Genomic DNA, 13,271 nt, shown 5'->3' on the forward strand with positions numbered 1-13,271 from the left:
CCTCCCCGCCCGGCCCTTGCGCCACCTCAGGCCTTGGGCCCAGGCCCTCGCCGCCCTGGTTCCGCACCTGCCGGGGCTGAGTCTGCGCGTGGGCCTCCGCCCGGCTCGGGCGGTGGGGGCCTGGCTCTGGGGGCGGGGCTGAGCCTCGGCGTGGGGCTGGGTTTGGCCCTGGTGGGCGGGGCCTGGCTCCCGGGGAAGCTGCCCGCCCTGCCCCGGAGCGTGTGCGCTGTGCGCCCCGAGCCCGAGCCGGAGCCGCGGCCTGGAGGGCCCTGTCCATGGCCGGGTCCCCCGCCGCGCCGCGAGCCGGCGGCTGCAGCTGCCCCTGCTGTGCCTCCTCCTCCAGGGCGCCACCGCCATCCTCTCTGCGGTCTTCGTCCGCTACAACCACGAAACCGACGCCGCCCTCTGGCGCTGGGGCAACCACAGCAACGCGGACAATGAATTTTACTTTCGCTACCCGAGTGAGTGCGGGTGAGGGCGCGGGGAGCAAAGAGCCCGAGGTCCGCGGTGTCTCGGGCGTCTGTATCTACCCCAGGAGGGCACCCCTCTGGCTCCGGGAGGAAGGTGCCCCGGATTTGTAGGAACAGCCTTTCTCGGTGTCTGCGGTGTCCCGGGCATTGTGCTGAGGGCGGCACATGCATTATCTCATTTAGCCCATGAAGTAGACAAAGATGGGCAAACCCAGCCTCGAGGACATTACGAGGCTGGGTAAGGTTCAGGCTGTCGGAGTTGAGGGAGCTGGGATTCAAACCCAGATCTGAGCTTTAAGTGCTCCCCGTCTCGCCTCCCATTTGGCCTAACTGGGCTTTGCAGGGCTGTTCCAGAGACTGCCTTTCGAGGGCCCCCACCCTGATCACAGGAAAGAGAATCCTCCCTGGCAGGGGAGGTAGGGAGTGGTGTGCAGAAAGTGGTAATGGGGGGCGCCTGGGTGGCTCAGTCGTTAAGCGTCCGCCTTCGGCTCAGGTCATGGTCCCAGGGTCCTGGGATCGAGCCCCGCATCGGGCTCCCTGCTCCGCGGGAGGCCTGCTTCTCCCTCTCCCGCTCCCCCTGCTTGTGTTCCCTCTCTCGCTGTGTCTCTATCAAATAAATAAGTAAAATCTTTAAAAATAATAATAGCAGGTGAAGGGGCGCCTGGGTGGCTCAGTCGTTAAGCGTCTGCCTTCCGCTCGGGTCATGATCCCGGGGTCCTGGGATCAAGCCCCGCATCGGGCTCCCTGCTCTGTGGGAAGCCTGCTTCTCCCTCTCCCACTCCCCCTGCTTGTGTTCCCTCTCTCGCTGTGTCTTTCTCTATCAAATAAATAAGTAAAATCTTAAAAAAAAAAAAAAGAAAGAAAGAAAGTGGTAATGGCAGGTACTCGCTATGAAGGCAGCCAAGACTCGTGGCGCTCAGGCATTTCCTCCCCAGCCACTCAAAACGGGCCCTTCCGGAGTCAGAGTCGGAGCACAGCCGCAGAGCTTCAGCCCCCGGTCCTGAGAAGGAAGCATGGCAGGGTCATTAGCCCATTTCCCAGGGGAGGAAACTGAGGCTCAGAGGGCTTGTGACTTGCTCATGATCGCCCACCGCGTGAATGGCAGAACAGGGACTAGGACTCGAGCATCCCAAGCAACATCCCCTGCTGGGGACAGAGCCTCTCCCAAGAGACTGGGGCCCCCCCTTGCAGGTCAGGCCCTGGGCAGCTGGGACCAAAGATACCAGATCTCTAGACTTCATCACCACTGCTGGGCAGGACTTCTCTCAGCCTCAGTGTTCCCCATCAGGGCAATGGGGAGAAGGATGCCTCAGTTTGAGGGATGTACATTCAAACAAGGCCCAGAGTGTGAGTCTCCTATAAAACTCCAGGTTGTCATTACCCTGCTTTCCATATGCTGAGCTGGTGGCAGGCTGTCCCCACCTGACCCTCTCCCAGTCCCAACCCCGACAATGAGGTTCCCGACGCTGAGGACATAGAGGGTGAGAGGCACTGGGCCTGAGCAAGAAGTGCCAGACCGCCAGACCCCCAGGCCCCAGACCCCCAGACCCCCAGCCATCCTCAGCAGAAGGTCTGCAGCTCCTCCCTCCTGTGTTTCACGTCAGCCCTGTCTGCACAAGGTGAGCCACAGAGGCTGGGATGGCAGACTCCTGGGGGGTGCATTTGTCCAGACAAGTAGAGAGTTGGGAGGGAACAGCCCCAGGCTGAGAGAAGTAAGCTCTTGTCCAAGTGTCTGACCTGGCTGCCTGCCAGGACCCCCCATTTGCTCCTTCCCTGGGCCTCACTCAAGGCCTCGGTGCCCTGCTTGTCTCAAGGTTCCCCCGGAAACGCCCCAGGCTGTCGCCCCTCTGCTGCAACGGGGGGGGGGGGGCTCTCCTGGGACATGCAGCTCTCCCTGGGCTGCAGTAAAGGGAATGGAGTGGGAATCCTACCTCTTTGCTGCCCTAGGTTTCTATCCTTGTGGACTTGAGACCCTGGTGTGGGGGAAGGTTGGGGCAGAGGGAAGCGTGAGGTCTCTGGAGCCTGGGGCTTTGATGAGCCGGGTCTTCCCCTGCCCCTGAGTCCAGGGGAAGGGGTCAGGGCCAGAGGATGGTATAACCACGGCCCTTTGGTTCGGGAGATGAAAGGGAGTTCTGCAGCTGGTGTGGGGCTGTGGGACTAGCCAGTGCCAAGGACACGGCTGCTCTGAGGCTCTGTCTGGCCTCTCACTGCAGGAAGGGCCCTCAGAGCCCATCTGGTCCACTCCCCTCAGATGTGGAGAGACGGCCAGAGAGGTCATGGGGCTAGCCAGCTAGCCAGGCTAGATCCAGGGCTCTTGGCTGCCCAGCTGCGCAAGCCCCTCCTGTCCCATGACGCAAGTCATGGAAAATAAGAAAGAGGAGAAAAGACAGGTTGACGGGACACAGCAGCAACCACGAGAAAGAGTCTAAGGAAGCAGTATGGACAGGTCCTGCATCACACACCTCTGAGATCTTACCTTCGGGGAGAGGGGTTTAGGATAGATGGAATCAGGATCTTCTTGGAAGACGTGGGGGAAGGGGGATGTGACCTCTAATAGGAGAATAGGGCGGAAGGGAGCAGAGTGTGAGAGGAGGCGGCCTCCCCAGCTCACTATTCCCTTTTCTCTGCTCCTCATGTTTATAGCCCCACTTTACAGATGAGGAAACCAAGGCTCAGGAGGTTAAGTGGCTTGTCCGTGGCCACACAATCCAGCTTTAACGGTCCCCTTGTTCCTTGTTTTTTTGTTCAGGAGCCATCCAGTGGGTCGGGGAGAGGCAGTAGGGAAGGAGGGAGGGTAATGGGTATCTCTAGGGGACTTTTACCTTCTCTCCAACCAGAAGTGCATGGGTTTGGAGGCCACAGCCGATGGACAGTCTGCGGAATGTTCCCCAGTGAAGGAGATTTCTTAGTGTTTAGACTCCAGTTGAAAGGTCAAGGGACTGAGTTTTGATTGAAAACAAGCCCAGGGTGGGAGATGTAAATATTATTGCCACTTAAGACAAGCTCCGGGGTAGTTTCTGCATGTCAGGGGCACAGAGCCCGGCAACCAAGCCACCTTTGCTGTCCTGCTGTCCTTGGACAAAAGAACTTCACTGTTTGCACAAGAAGAAAAGAAGCCAGACAGCGAGGCCTCAAAGAACTTAGGTTGCAGGCTGACTTATAGGTGATGCTTCTCCTTTTCTGTTGGGTTTTAAGATCTGAGAAGAAGAGAGAGTTGGGTGATTCGGGAGTGCACAGGGCTGGAGAAGTGGCACGGTGTTGGGGACTTTTAGCAAGGCCAGTGGGCCTCCAGACCCTTACCTCCCATGGCAGCTGAGTTGCAGACCTCCGCTTCCAGCACCAACCCAACCCTCTGCCAGGGGCTTGAAAACCCGTTCCCTGTTAGCCCACACCCAGCACAAAAAAGCAAAAAAAAAGTTTGCGTCTCTTGAAGTTACGGGTCACGTTCTACGGTTCAATAATACATTTTTGGCCTGTCAGTGCTTCTTCAGATGAAACAAAACCACAATTTTTTTCCCTTTATGATCTGCCTCTTTCTACAAGAGGTTTGAGGTCATTTACAACAGAAACGTGACGAGTACGAGAAAAGAAAAGCAGGGAAGCAGAACATAAATAATGAAGAACAGTAATGAGTAGTGAGTGCCTCAGTTGTCCCAGCTGCGAGGTCAGTGTGGCTCCGAGCTTCCAGGTAGCCAAGAGAAAAGGGAAATACGATCAATCATGTGTTCTCATCAGAGGCTAGGAAGGCTCGCGTGAGTGGTTCCCTGGGTCCCTGAGGTCTGTGTTGCACGCTCCGTGAGGGCAGGGACAGGGGCTGCGGTGACAGCCGTGTCCCCAGGGCCTGGCACTCCAGGTCCTGGTAAAGCTCTGTCGTGGGAATGCAGGGAAAGCCGCTGGGTTTCCTGGGGCAAGTGACATTTGCCAGCACTAAGTTCCAAGAGAAATTTCTCACGTGGAACTACAAAAGGGGGGGTTAGGGTCAGAGTTGACCCTGTTTCTCGATAGCATATTTACACTGTGACTTCTGACAGCACTCGTGAGACTCCTTCTCTAGCATTTCTCAGTTAAAGCCAAAGATACAGCACGGAATTACTCTAGGCAGAGAGCACAGGGCCAGGCGGGCTGAGGGTCTCACTAGGTCACGTCTCAAACCCTATTTACAGGCGCCTGGGTGGCTCAGTTGGTTAAGCGACTGCCTTCAGCTCAGGTCATGATCCTGGAGTCCCGGGATCGAGTCCTGCATCGGGCTCCCTGCTCGGCAGGGAGTCTGCTTCTCCCTCTGACCCTCCTCCCTTCTCATGCTCTCTGTCTCTCATTCTCTCTCTCTCAAATAAATAAATAAAATCTTTAAAAAAAACAAACAAACCCTATTTACACGGAGGCTGGGGGAGGGGTGCAGAACACACGGACACTGAGGCGAACTCCCTGTACATATCTCATTTCCAGCATCACTGTAGATGATTTGTATTAGCCTCGTCTATCACGCATACATCATAGAGAGCAAACAGAAAGGCTCCGATCTCCCTGTCCAGGAACCTCACTGACACTTAAAAAAATTCAACTAATTCATCTATAAAATTAACATTTTCAGATTATAGAAAGAAACGCACGAAAAAGCGGAACCCTCCTTCCCAAGCCTGCATATCGCACAAATCCGGGGCTCGCCTATAGCACAGTGTGCAAACAGCACCTCACCCCCACCCCTCCGTTCCGTTCCGTCCCCAAGGAAATCTCTGTTCACAATTAGAGCTATTTCCAAAAAAATAAATAAATAAAGCTATTTCACAAATTATTTTTAAAAAGTTTAAAATCCTCAAAATGGAGAGGCACAGATTCTGAAGTCTGATGGATGTTAGACGTGGAGGAGGACTTTCCAGCAGAAAGGGAAAATTGGACCAAGCCCGAAGGGGGAGACGATTTGGAGCTTGGAGGGGCAGGGACCGTGGCAGGAGAGAGCTCGGGCAGGACTTCCCGCTGGGCAGGTGTAAGAGACCCAAGCACAGGCCAGAGAAGAGAGCAGAAGGCTTGGCTCCAACACGGGGACAGCAGGGAGGGTCTGGGTCCCGCTGCTCCGAACCGGCCGGCTCTGCATGGGTGACCCAGGCGGGGAGGCCCCGCCACAGCTGGGGAGTTTCAGAGGCTCTGCTCCAGCCTCCGGGCAGCCCTGGCTGGTGAGAGTTGCCCGCCCCCCTCGGCAGGGTGGCTGATGGGATGGGTGGAGGCCGGAGCAGCCCCGAATGTCCCCTGCAGGTTTCCAGGACGTGCACGTCATGGTCTTCGTGGGCTTCGGCTTCCTCATGGCCTTCCTGCAGCGATACGGCTTCAGCAGCCTGGGCTTCACCTTCCTCCTGGCCGCCTTTGCCCTGCAGTGGTCCACGCTCGTCCAGGGCTTCTTGCACTCCATGCACCGGGGCCACATCCACGTCGGCGTGGAGAGGTGGGCGGCGGTGGCCTCCCCGGCTCCTCCCCGGCCCTGGGCTGGCTGGGAGGCCCCTGCCCGGCGGGGGGAGCCAGCCCCAGCCCCGTCCGGCGGCTCCCTGACCCGCAGGGCATGTGTCCCAGGCGCTGCCCGGTCCCGCAGCCACCCACACACTCAGCCGCACCTACCCGTCCCTTTAAGCCCCTTCTTACCCAAGAGCTGTTGGGCGGATGGAGCTTCCTGGAGAAGGATGGGGTTCGGAGGCGCTGGTGGTTCAGGAGCTCTTTCTTCCGCCCCTTGTGGGCTTCGCTCTCTATGTCACAGAACCTCCCTGAAAATGCTTTCCTCATCCCCGAGCAAGGCAATGTGAGCCCTCCCCGCCTACCAGGGAAGAGCCCGGAGGCCTAGGCTCCCTGCCTCCTGCCCTGACCCAGCCCCGCAGAGTCACCCTCGCCCGCCCCTCACCCTTCCATCCCGCCTCCCCAGCATGATCAACGCAGACTTCTGTGCTGGGGCTGTGCTCATCTCCTTTGGTGCCGTCCTGGGCAAGACTGGGCCGGCTCAGCTGCTGCTCATGGCCCTGCTGGAGACCGTGCTGTTTGGCATCAACGAGTTTGTGCTCCTCAGTCTCCTGGGGGTGAGTTGGGTGGGGCTGGGGTGAGGGTGGGGACGGTCGGGGCCAGGCCCCGAGCAGGGAGAGCATGGGGCCAGGGGGTGGCGGAGGGCTGCCCCTCCACCTCCGCTCCGTCTCCCCAGGTGAAGGACGCAGGAGGTTCCATGACTATCCACACGTTCGGGGCCTACTTCGGGCTGGTCCTCTCGCGGGTCCTCTACCGGCCCCAGCTGGAGAAAAGCAAGCATCTCCAGGGCTCCGTCTACCATTCCGACCTCTTTGCCATGATTGGTGAGGCCTGCCTGGGTGGGGTGGGGGTGGGGGGCAGAGAGGACCTCCTCCAGGCGAGGTCTCAGGGTGCTGCCTGTAATCCTTGGGGTCCCAAGAGCCCCACATCTGTGCTCATCATTGCCAGCAGTTTTTTTGACAGGTTCTTGGAACTCAGCCCTGGAGTATGCACATGCCCCACACCCGTTCCTGGGGGGGCCTTTCTGAACCAAGTCTGACTGCACCAATCCTTGCTTAAAACCCTTCAGCCCCCACCCCAAGTCAGAAGCCAGACTCAGCAGCCCCTGCCATTCTCCCCATCTCCTACCTCCAGGACTCTGCCCCTCTCACTGCCCTCCAGGCGATTTCCCAGAGGCCCCCACAGGTCACTCCTGGGAGCAGTTGGGTCTGACCACCCCCACCAACTCTCTCCTCCAAGCATGTGCCCCTACCTGGGCCTCTGCCCCTCTCTCTGCCTTCACAAACGAGGCAGGAAAGGATATTTAGATTTTATTTTTTCATAGGTGGTCCTGAATAATGACCAAAGTGCCCATTCCCACACTAAAAAGAGAGGCTGGTTTTGTATTTCTTGCTCACCTCCAGGTTTTTGGTGAAATGAGGTGGATGTTTTGGCCAGAAGTCCGGGGGCTCCCCAAAGAAGGCGTGCTTCCCCAGGAGGCTTACACCCCAGCTCTCCTCTGTCCCCTCCTTCCAGGCAGGAAGCCCTGCCTCTTCCTCGCTCCTCCTGCTCGCCCCTCAGAGGACACATGTGTGTGTGCTGGATTCCATCGCAGACCGTGGGGCTGCAGGGAGAAGTGACCTTGCACACCCAAGACCACTCAGGACAGAGGGGCAGTATCTCAAGCCTCCCGACCCTATGGGGTCCCCAGCCTTCCCCTCACCTTGTTCCTTGGTTCCGCCCCGCCCTCCGGGACCGGCCTGGGAACCCCACACGGGTAGGCAGGACATATGGACCTCGGGTTCTTCCCCCGGCATGCACAGGCCTGTCTATCTGGTGCCCCACAGACAGAGGCCCCCTCCTGCACCTTGCAGGGCCCACCTCCCCAGGAGGTGGGTGAGGCTTTAAAGCACGTTATTTCCCTGATATGAATGTCAAGTTCCCAGTTTGGTGCCTGACATGTCGCGCCCTTGGCCTGTTTTTCTTTCCCGTTCTGATGCTTAACAAGAAAATGTCAGCCGTCTGTGGTCCTTGGGGGAGTGGCTCTTGTCTCAGTACCCCTAATTGAGGACTTCGTGGCCACTAGGCCATGGGCTGAACACTTCCTACACGTCACCTCTGTGGCCCCGGCTTTGGGGGATGTTAGCCCCACGTCACGAGTGAGGACACCGAGCATGCTCAGGGCCAACCTGCTGCCTCTCACTCTGCCGGCCTGCCCCTCATTTAGGCACCATCTTCCTGTGGATCTCCTGGCCCAGCTTCAACTCTGCGCCCACCACGCTGGGGGACGGGCAGCACCGAACAGCCCTCAACACGTACTACTCCCTGACGGCGAGCACCCTCGGCACTTTTGCCTTGTCGGCCCTGGTTGGGGAGCACGGACGGCTGGACATGGTAGGGGTGGAGGCCAAGGAAAGGCCAAGGGATGGGTGGGGGGAGGAGCGATCTGAGACCCAGGAGGCCCATTTTCCAGGGGAACAGGACAGGGCACAGGCCCGGGGCCCAGATGTGCGGGGTCCTCCCAGGAGGAGACCACGGGACAGCAGGAGAGTTAGAGATCAGATAGCAGCGGGACTTCCAGAAGCAGATGCCGCTGTGGTGGACGGTGTGGGGCCAGACTGGGTGTGCGATCTGGAAGGGCCTCCCATGCCCCCCTCCCCTGTGCTCCCCCAGGTCCACATCCAGAACACCGCACTGGCCGGAGGGGTTGTGGTGGGGACAGCAGGGGAGATGATGCTGACACCCTTTGGGGCCCTGGCAGCTGGCTTCCTGGCTGGGACAGTCTCCACGCTGGGGTACAAGTTCTTCACGGTATAGACACCTCCCAGGCCCTGGGCAGAGCAGGGGGTCCTCAGCGCCTCTCCTCCCACCTCTCCACCAGCTGGGGGGGAAGGCAGGGGGGCACTCATGACCGTGTCCTGTCCTCCAGCCCATCCTTGAGGCGAAATTCAAAGTCCAAGACACATGTGGTGTCCACAACCTCCATGGGATGCCTGGGGTCCTGGGAGCCCTCCTGGGGGTCCTCATGGCTGGGCTGGCCACCCATGAAGCTTATGGAGAAGGGTGAGTCCTCCCCATCCCTGACCCTCCCCGAGGTCATTATCCCCCCGGGGTGACCTCACTCACTCTCTTCCTCCTTTTGTGGACCAACACAAAAAGCAGTGTCTATTTTCATTCGTTCATCATGAATAAGGACAGGAAGAGATAATGACCCTTAGGATCAGTTTGCACATCAGGGGTCAGAGGAGATGGCAGGCAAAAGTGATCCTCAGACTGAGTCTTAAAAAGCGTTTGGGTGTCTGCGGGCCCATGAGGGTGAAAGGGTGTTCTGGGCTCCCGTGAGTCCTTTGGCCGCTGCATGAGGAGCGCGGTGCGCTGGTGCGCTGACCCGGTTCTCCGGCCCCGGGTCCCCAGCACCCCCTCTCCCTGTAGCCTAGACAGCGTGTTTCCGCTCGTCGCCGCGGGCCAGCGCACCACCACGTCCCAGGCCATGCACCAACTCTTCGGGCTGTTTGTCACACTGACGTTTGCTTCTGTGGGGGGGGGGCCTCGGAGGTGAGTGACCTTGGCTGGTGGTGGGGGGCTGGCAGGAGCGCGGGGGGGCGCAGAAGACAGAGGAGGGTGTGTGTGGGGGGGAAGGGCCACCGGATCCCACCTCCCTGACATTCATTTGCTCACATAATCATTGAGCACCTGCCTTGTGCCAAGTGTGGGCTGGGGTGGTAGAGTCAGGGATAACCTCGTCCGGAAGTGGGCACCTGTTCCCTCTGGTGCCCAGAGGAGGTGGGGGGCGCGCTAGGGGCCGAGCTGGGTCCCTCTCGGGATCTTGGCTTCCCTGTACTGCCCACTTCACCCACCAGAGGGCAGCCCGACCTCAGGCTGAGGCTCTGAAGGGGGCGGCTGAGCTCTTTATCAGGTTAGGTGTTGGGGGGGGGGTTGGGAACACAGATCCGTCCACCCACGCAGACTGCCCAGTGATGCCCGGTCAGACAGTCCTTCCCGGTGTCTGGCCTCGCTCCTCGTGGCCTTCAGAATAAAACCTGTGATTCAGTGTCCCCACCCCTCCCTGCTCTCCCCCCCAGATTCTCATTCCCCAACAAGATTGGATTCGTTCCCTCGTGTCATTCCTTATTTACTCAGTCAACACTGCCTGTCCCCCTCCTGGGGAGGAGGCCACAGAAAGCTCAGGAACTGTGTTGGCGGCAGCATCACAAGTGGGCCCATGACCGTCTGTAGGAACCGGCGAGGCGCTGGACTTCTCCGTCCTTCACGGTGACCTGGGGGTCGGGTCCAGCTTGCGGGGCTGCGGTGGGTGCTCAGGAAGGGCCTTGCTGAGCCCTTGGCACAGGGCCCGTGCACCGTAGGTGCTCCCCAAATCCAGCTGTGATTTGTCTGTGGCAGGTGTCCTGTGGAGACCGCATGCCTCCCAGCCCCTCCCCCCTCCCCTCCCCCCACCAGGGCTCCTGCTGAGGCTGCCCTTCCTGGGCTCCCCTCCGGACCCCCAGTGCTATGAGGACCAGGTTTACTGGGAGGTGAGCATGCCTGCAGCCCCTCAGACCCGAGCCCTCCCTCCCGGCCTCCCCTCCTAGGATCCCACCTGCCTCTTTCCTCCCGGCTCGCTCAGTCTCCTCTGGGGGGCCCCCTCCCCCCAGCTGTGGTCTTCAGCCCCCAGGAGCTGCCCCTTCACCTGCTCCCCCACCCCTGCCCTCCAGGTGCCCGGGGAGCATGAGGATGAAGCCCAGGGCCCCCTGAGGGCGGAGGAGCCAGACACCCGGGCCTAACTTGCTTCCAGCCCTCGAGAGAGGACGCTCTCCTTTTAGAAGAGGGTGCCGGCTACCATAGGGAAGTTCCTTTCTAGCTGCCGTCCCTCCTGCTGCAAAAAAGGCTGAGTGTCTGCGGCTCTGGGGGCAGGGCGGTGGAAGGTGGGGAGATGGGGGGCCGCACCTGGCAGAGGTCGGGGGAGAACTCACAGCGCCCCCCCCTCACACACCACCACCCCTCGGGGCCTGTTTAGCGAGGCATCTGACATGGCAGTTACAGCGAAGTGTGTGCCAGGCCCTGCAGTCGGGGTGATAAATACCACCCGCACCAAGGACTCCGACTCCTTTTTGTGCACTGGGAATGTGGGGAGTTCCTCTCTGGCTCTAACGCACAACGTTGGAAAGCCGGGTGGGCTCGGGGGCCGGGGGGACCTCGGTGCCAACAAGCTCCCGCCTCACTGGGCACATGGTGCTCCCTCGAGAATGCCAAGTTCCACCAAGTGGGTGCCCAGTCTGGGCTTGCTTGCCTCCAGGGACAGGGAGCTCATTCTCTCCCAGAAAGTCTGTCCTGGGACAGCCGCACGGCTGGCCAGGTCCTCCTGCCCCAGAACGGCAGCCGCTCCCACTCCTGACTTGGGCGGGAGCCTGCAGGGGCTGAGAAGGGGAACAGGGGTTGTTTGCCACTGAGTCCCTGGAAGTAGCCGGCCTCCAGGCATGCCTTCTGCCCCTGTGAGTGTGAGGCAAGGGCAGTGGGAAGCGCCAGGAGCCTGGCTGCCGGAGGGAAGGCAGCCCTGGCCGCCTGACATCTTCTGGCCACCAGAGCGCGCTCCAGCCCCGGCGCAGGGCCCTTGGCCCCGACCCTCTGCCCTCTCCCCAATCCGGCGTCCTTCCCCCTGCTTCCGCTCTGCGGCCCAGCATTCGTGCCCTGGGCCTGGTTGAGTTCCCAGCCCGCCCCCCCCTCCCCCCCCCCCCGATGGCAGGCGGGTTCTAGGGCTTCAGATCTTGTGCAGCACAGAAGCAACCCCCCACCTGACCTGCATCCCTCCAGGCTTCTGGTGGGAGCTGGGCCCACCACAGACCTCTCCCTCAAGACCAACAGCCATTCAGACCTAGGGACCCGAGGGGTTGAGGTTCCTGGGGCCTGGCCCTGGGTCAAGGGCAGAGGGCACCCCCAGTGAGGAAGCTTGGGGGACTGAGTTTGGCTGGGGAAGGAGGCCAAGCACAGAGCTGAGGGGAAGGGGAGAAACAGGGAGCACCCCGAGGGACAGGTGCTGCAGGGGACCCATCCCTGCCCACGAGGCCCATCAGCCTCCTCCTTCCTCCTCAGAGCCCCCCATGGCTGGCCGGGGTGGGTGTGTCGTGGGGAGGCCCCTGAGCTGGGGCAGAAGGGTGACTGCCCAGATGGCAGTAGGGTCTCCTGTCCTGTCAGCCCCTGCGGGGAGGGAGGGGGCTTGGGGGAGAGCCAAGGCCACATACCCCCCTCTGCCCCCTGGGGCCTCAGCAGCTAAAATGGAGCCCCCCCGCCCCGGCCCCAGCAGTCCTCAAAGGGACCTGAAAACCTGTCAGGAAAGGGAGGCTCAGCGAAAGGACGAGCCCCTCGTGCCCTGGTTCAGTTTGGGCAGAATTTCTGCATGCTGCTGCCACATCTCCAGGCTTGAAAACACGGCCTGCTCTATCCCGCCACTGCCCCCGCTTGGTGGAGGAGGGCTTCCCGGAGGAAGGGACAACTGAGCCCTCTCTGGAGGAAGGCAGCTAGCCAGCCAGCTTCCAAGGGAGAAACTGTGGGGTGGCCCACCCAGAGGTCCCTGAGAAAGGAGGGGCAGGGCAGGGACCGCCCCACAACAGCACCCTGGGACAGAGGGTTCCGAGCTCCGTCACCCCCACAGAGCCGCCCATGGTCTGGAGACAGTGCTGAGCTTGGCTCAGGGGACTCAGTCCGGGGCTGAGCTTTCCCGAGCCAGAGGCCTGGTTTGTCATTGCTTCTCCTCCTCTCCCTCCGGTACTGGGTCCTGAGTGCCAGCAAGCTGCTGGGCACCCTACAGACTGCCATGAAGCCAGCCATCACCTGTGGTTTGGGGATGGGGGCAGGAGGGGGATGGGAGATGGGAGTGATGGGGAACAGGGATGATGGTACCATCACAGAGGGCAGGGAATACAGGTGTCTCCGGAGCTCCTCCTCCGTCTTTCCTACAGCCCTGCTCAGCACCTCTGGTCCTCTGCACGGTGGCCCAACCATTCAGGCTGGGTCAACAGGGTGACAATGAGCAGGTCAAGGAGATGGCAGGGACAGGGGCCAAGGGGGCTCTTTCCTCACCCCTTCAGGACAATGAGGCCTCTGCCCCTCAGGAACAGCCCCTCTGATCACCACAATTATTACTCTCAATTCAGGACAATCAGATGCTTGTCCACTCATGAACTCTGTCCAGCCCCAGCGCCTGAGCTCTGGGGACAATGATGGACGAGGACACTGGGCCCTCGCTCTCCTCCAGGGCCCCACCGATGGGGGAGACTGGTGGCACTGAGGTCAGCGTGGAAGCCCGCAGGGAGCTGAGGGAAAGGTTTC

General features: G+C 60.4%; 1 protein-coding gene across 1 annotated transcript; it reads left to right on the forward strand.

Annotated features, from left to right (window-relative positions):
- Positions 1–220: 220 nt before the first annotated feature.
- On the forward strand, positions 221–11,133 carry RHBG (Rh family B glycoprotein). Its single transcript, XM_064593736.1, is given in 10 exon segments — positions 221–461; positions 5,721–5,907; positions 6,376–6,526; positions 6,646–6,793; positions 8,176–8,342; positions 8,622–8,759; positions 8,878–9,011; positions 9,381–9,523; positions 10,407–10,480; positions 10,661–11,133. Coding segments are annotated over 9 exon segments (1,191 nt in total). The 5' UTR covers positions 221–461; positions 5,721–5,740; the 3' UTR covers positions 10,730–11,133.
- Positions 11,134–13,271: the final 2,138 nt, after the last annotated feature.

The sequence above is a fragment of the Mirounga angustirostris genome, unplaced genomic scaffold (assembly GCF_029215605.1).
Source record: "Mirounga angustirostris isolate CCGP_5_RB_7025 unplaced genomic scaffold, mMirAng1.0.hap1 SCAF_6, whole genome shotgun sequence".
Lineage (NCBI taxonomy): Eukaryota > Metazoa > Chordata > Mammalia > Carnivora > Phocidae > Mirounga > Mirounga angustirostris.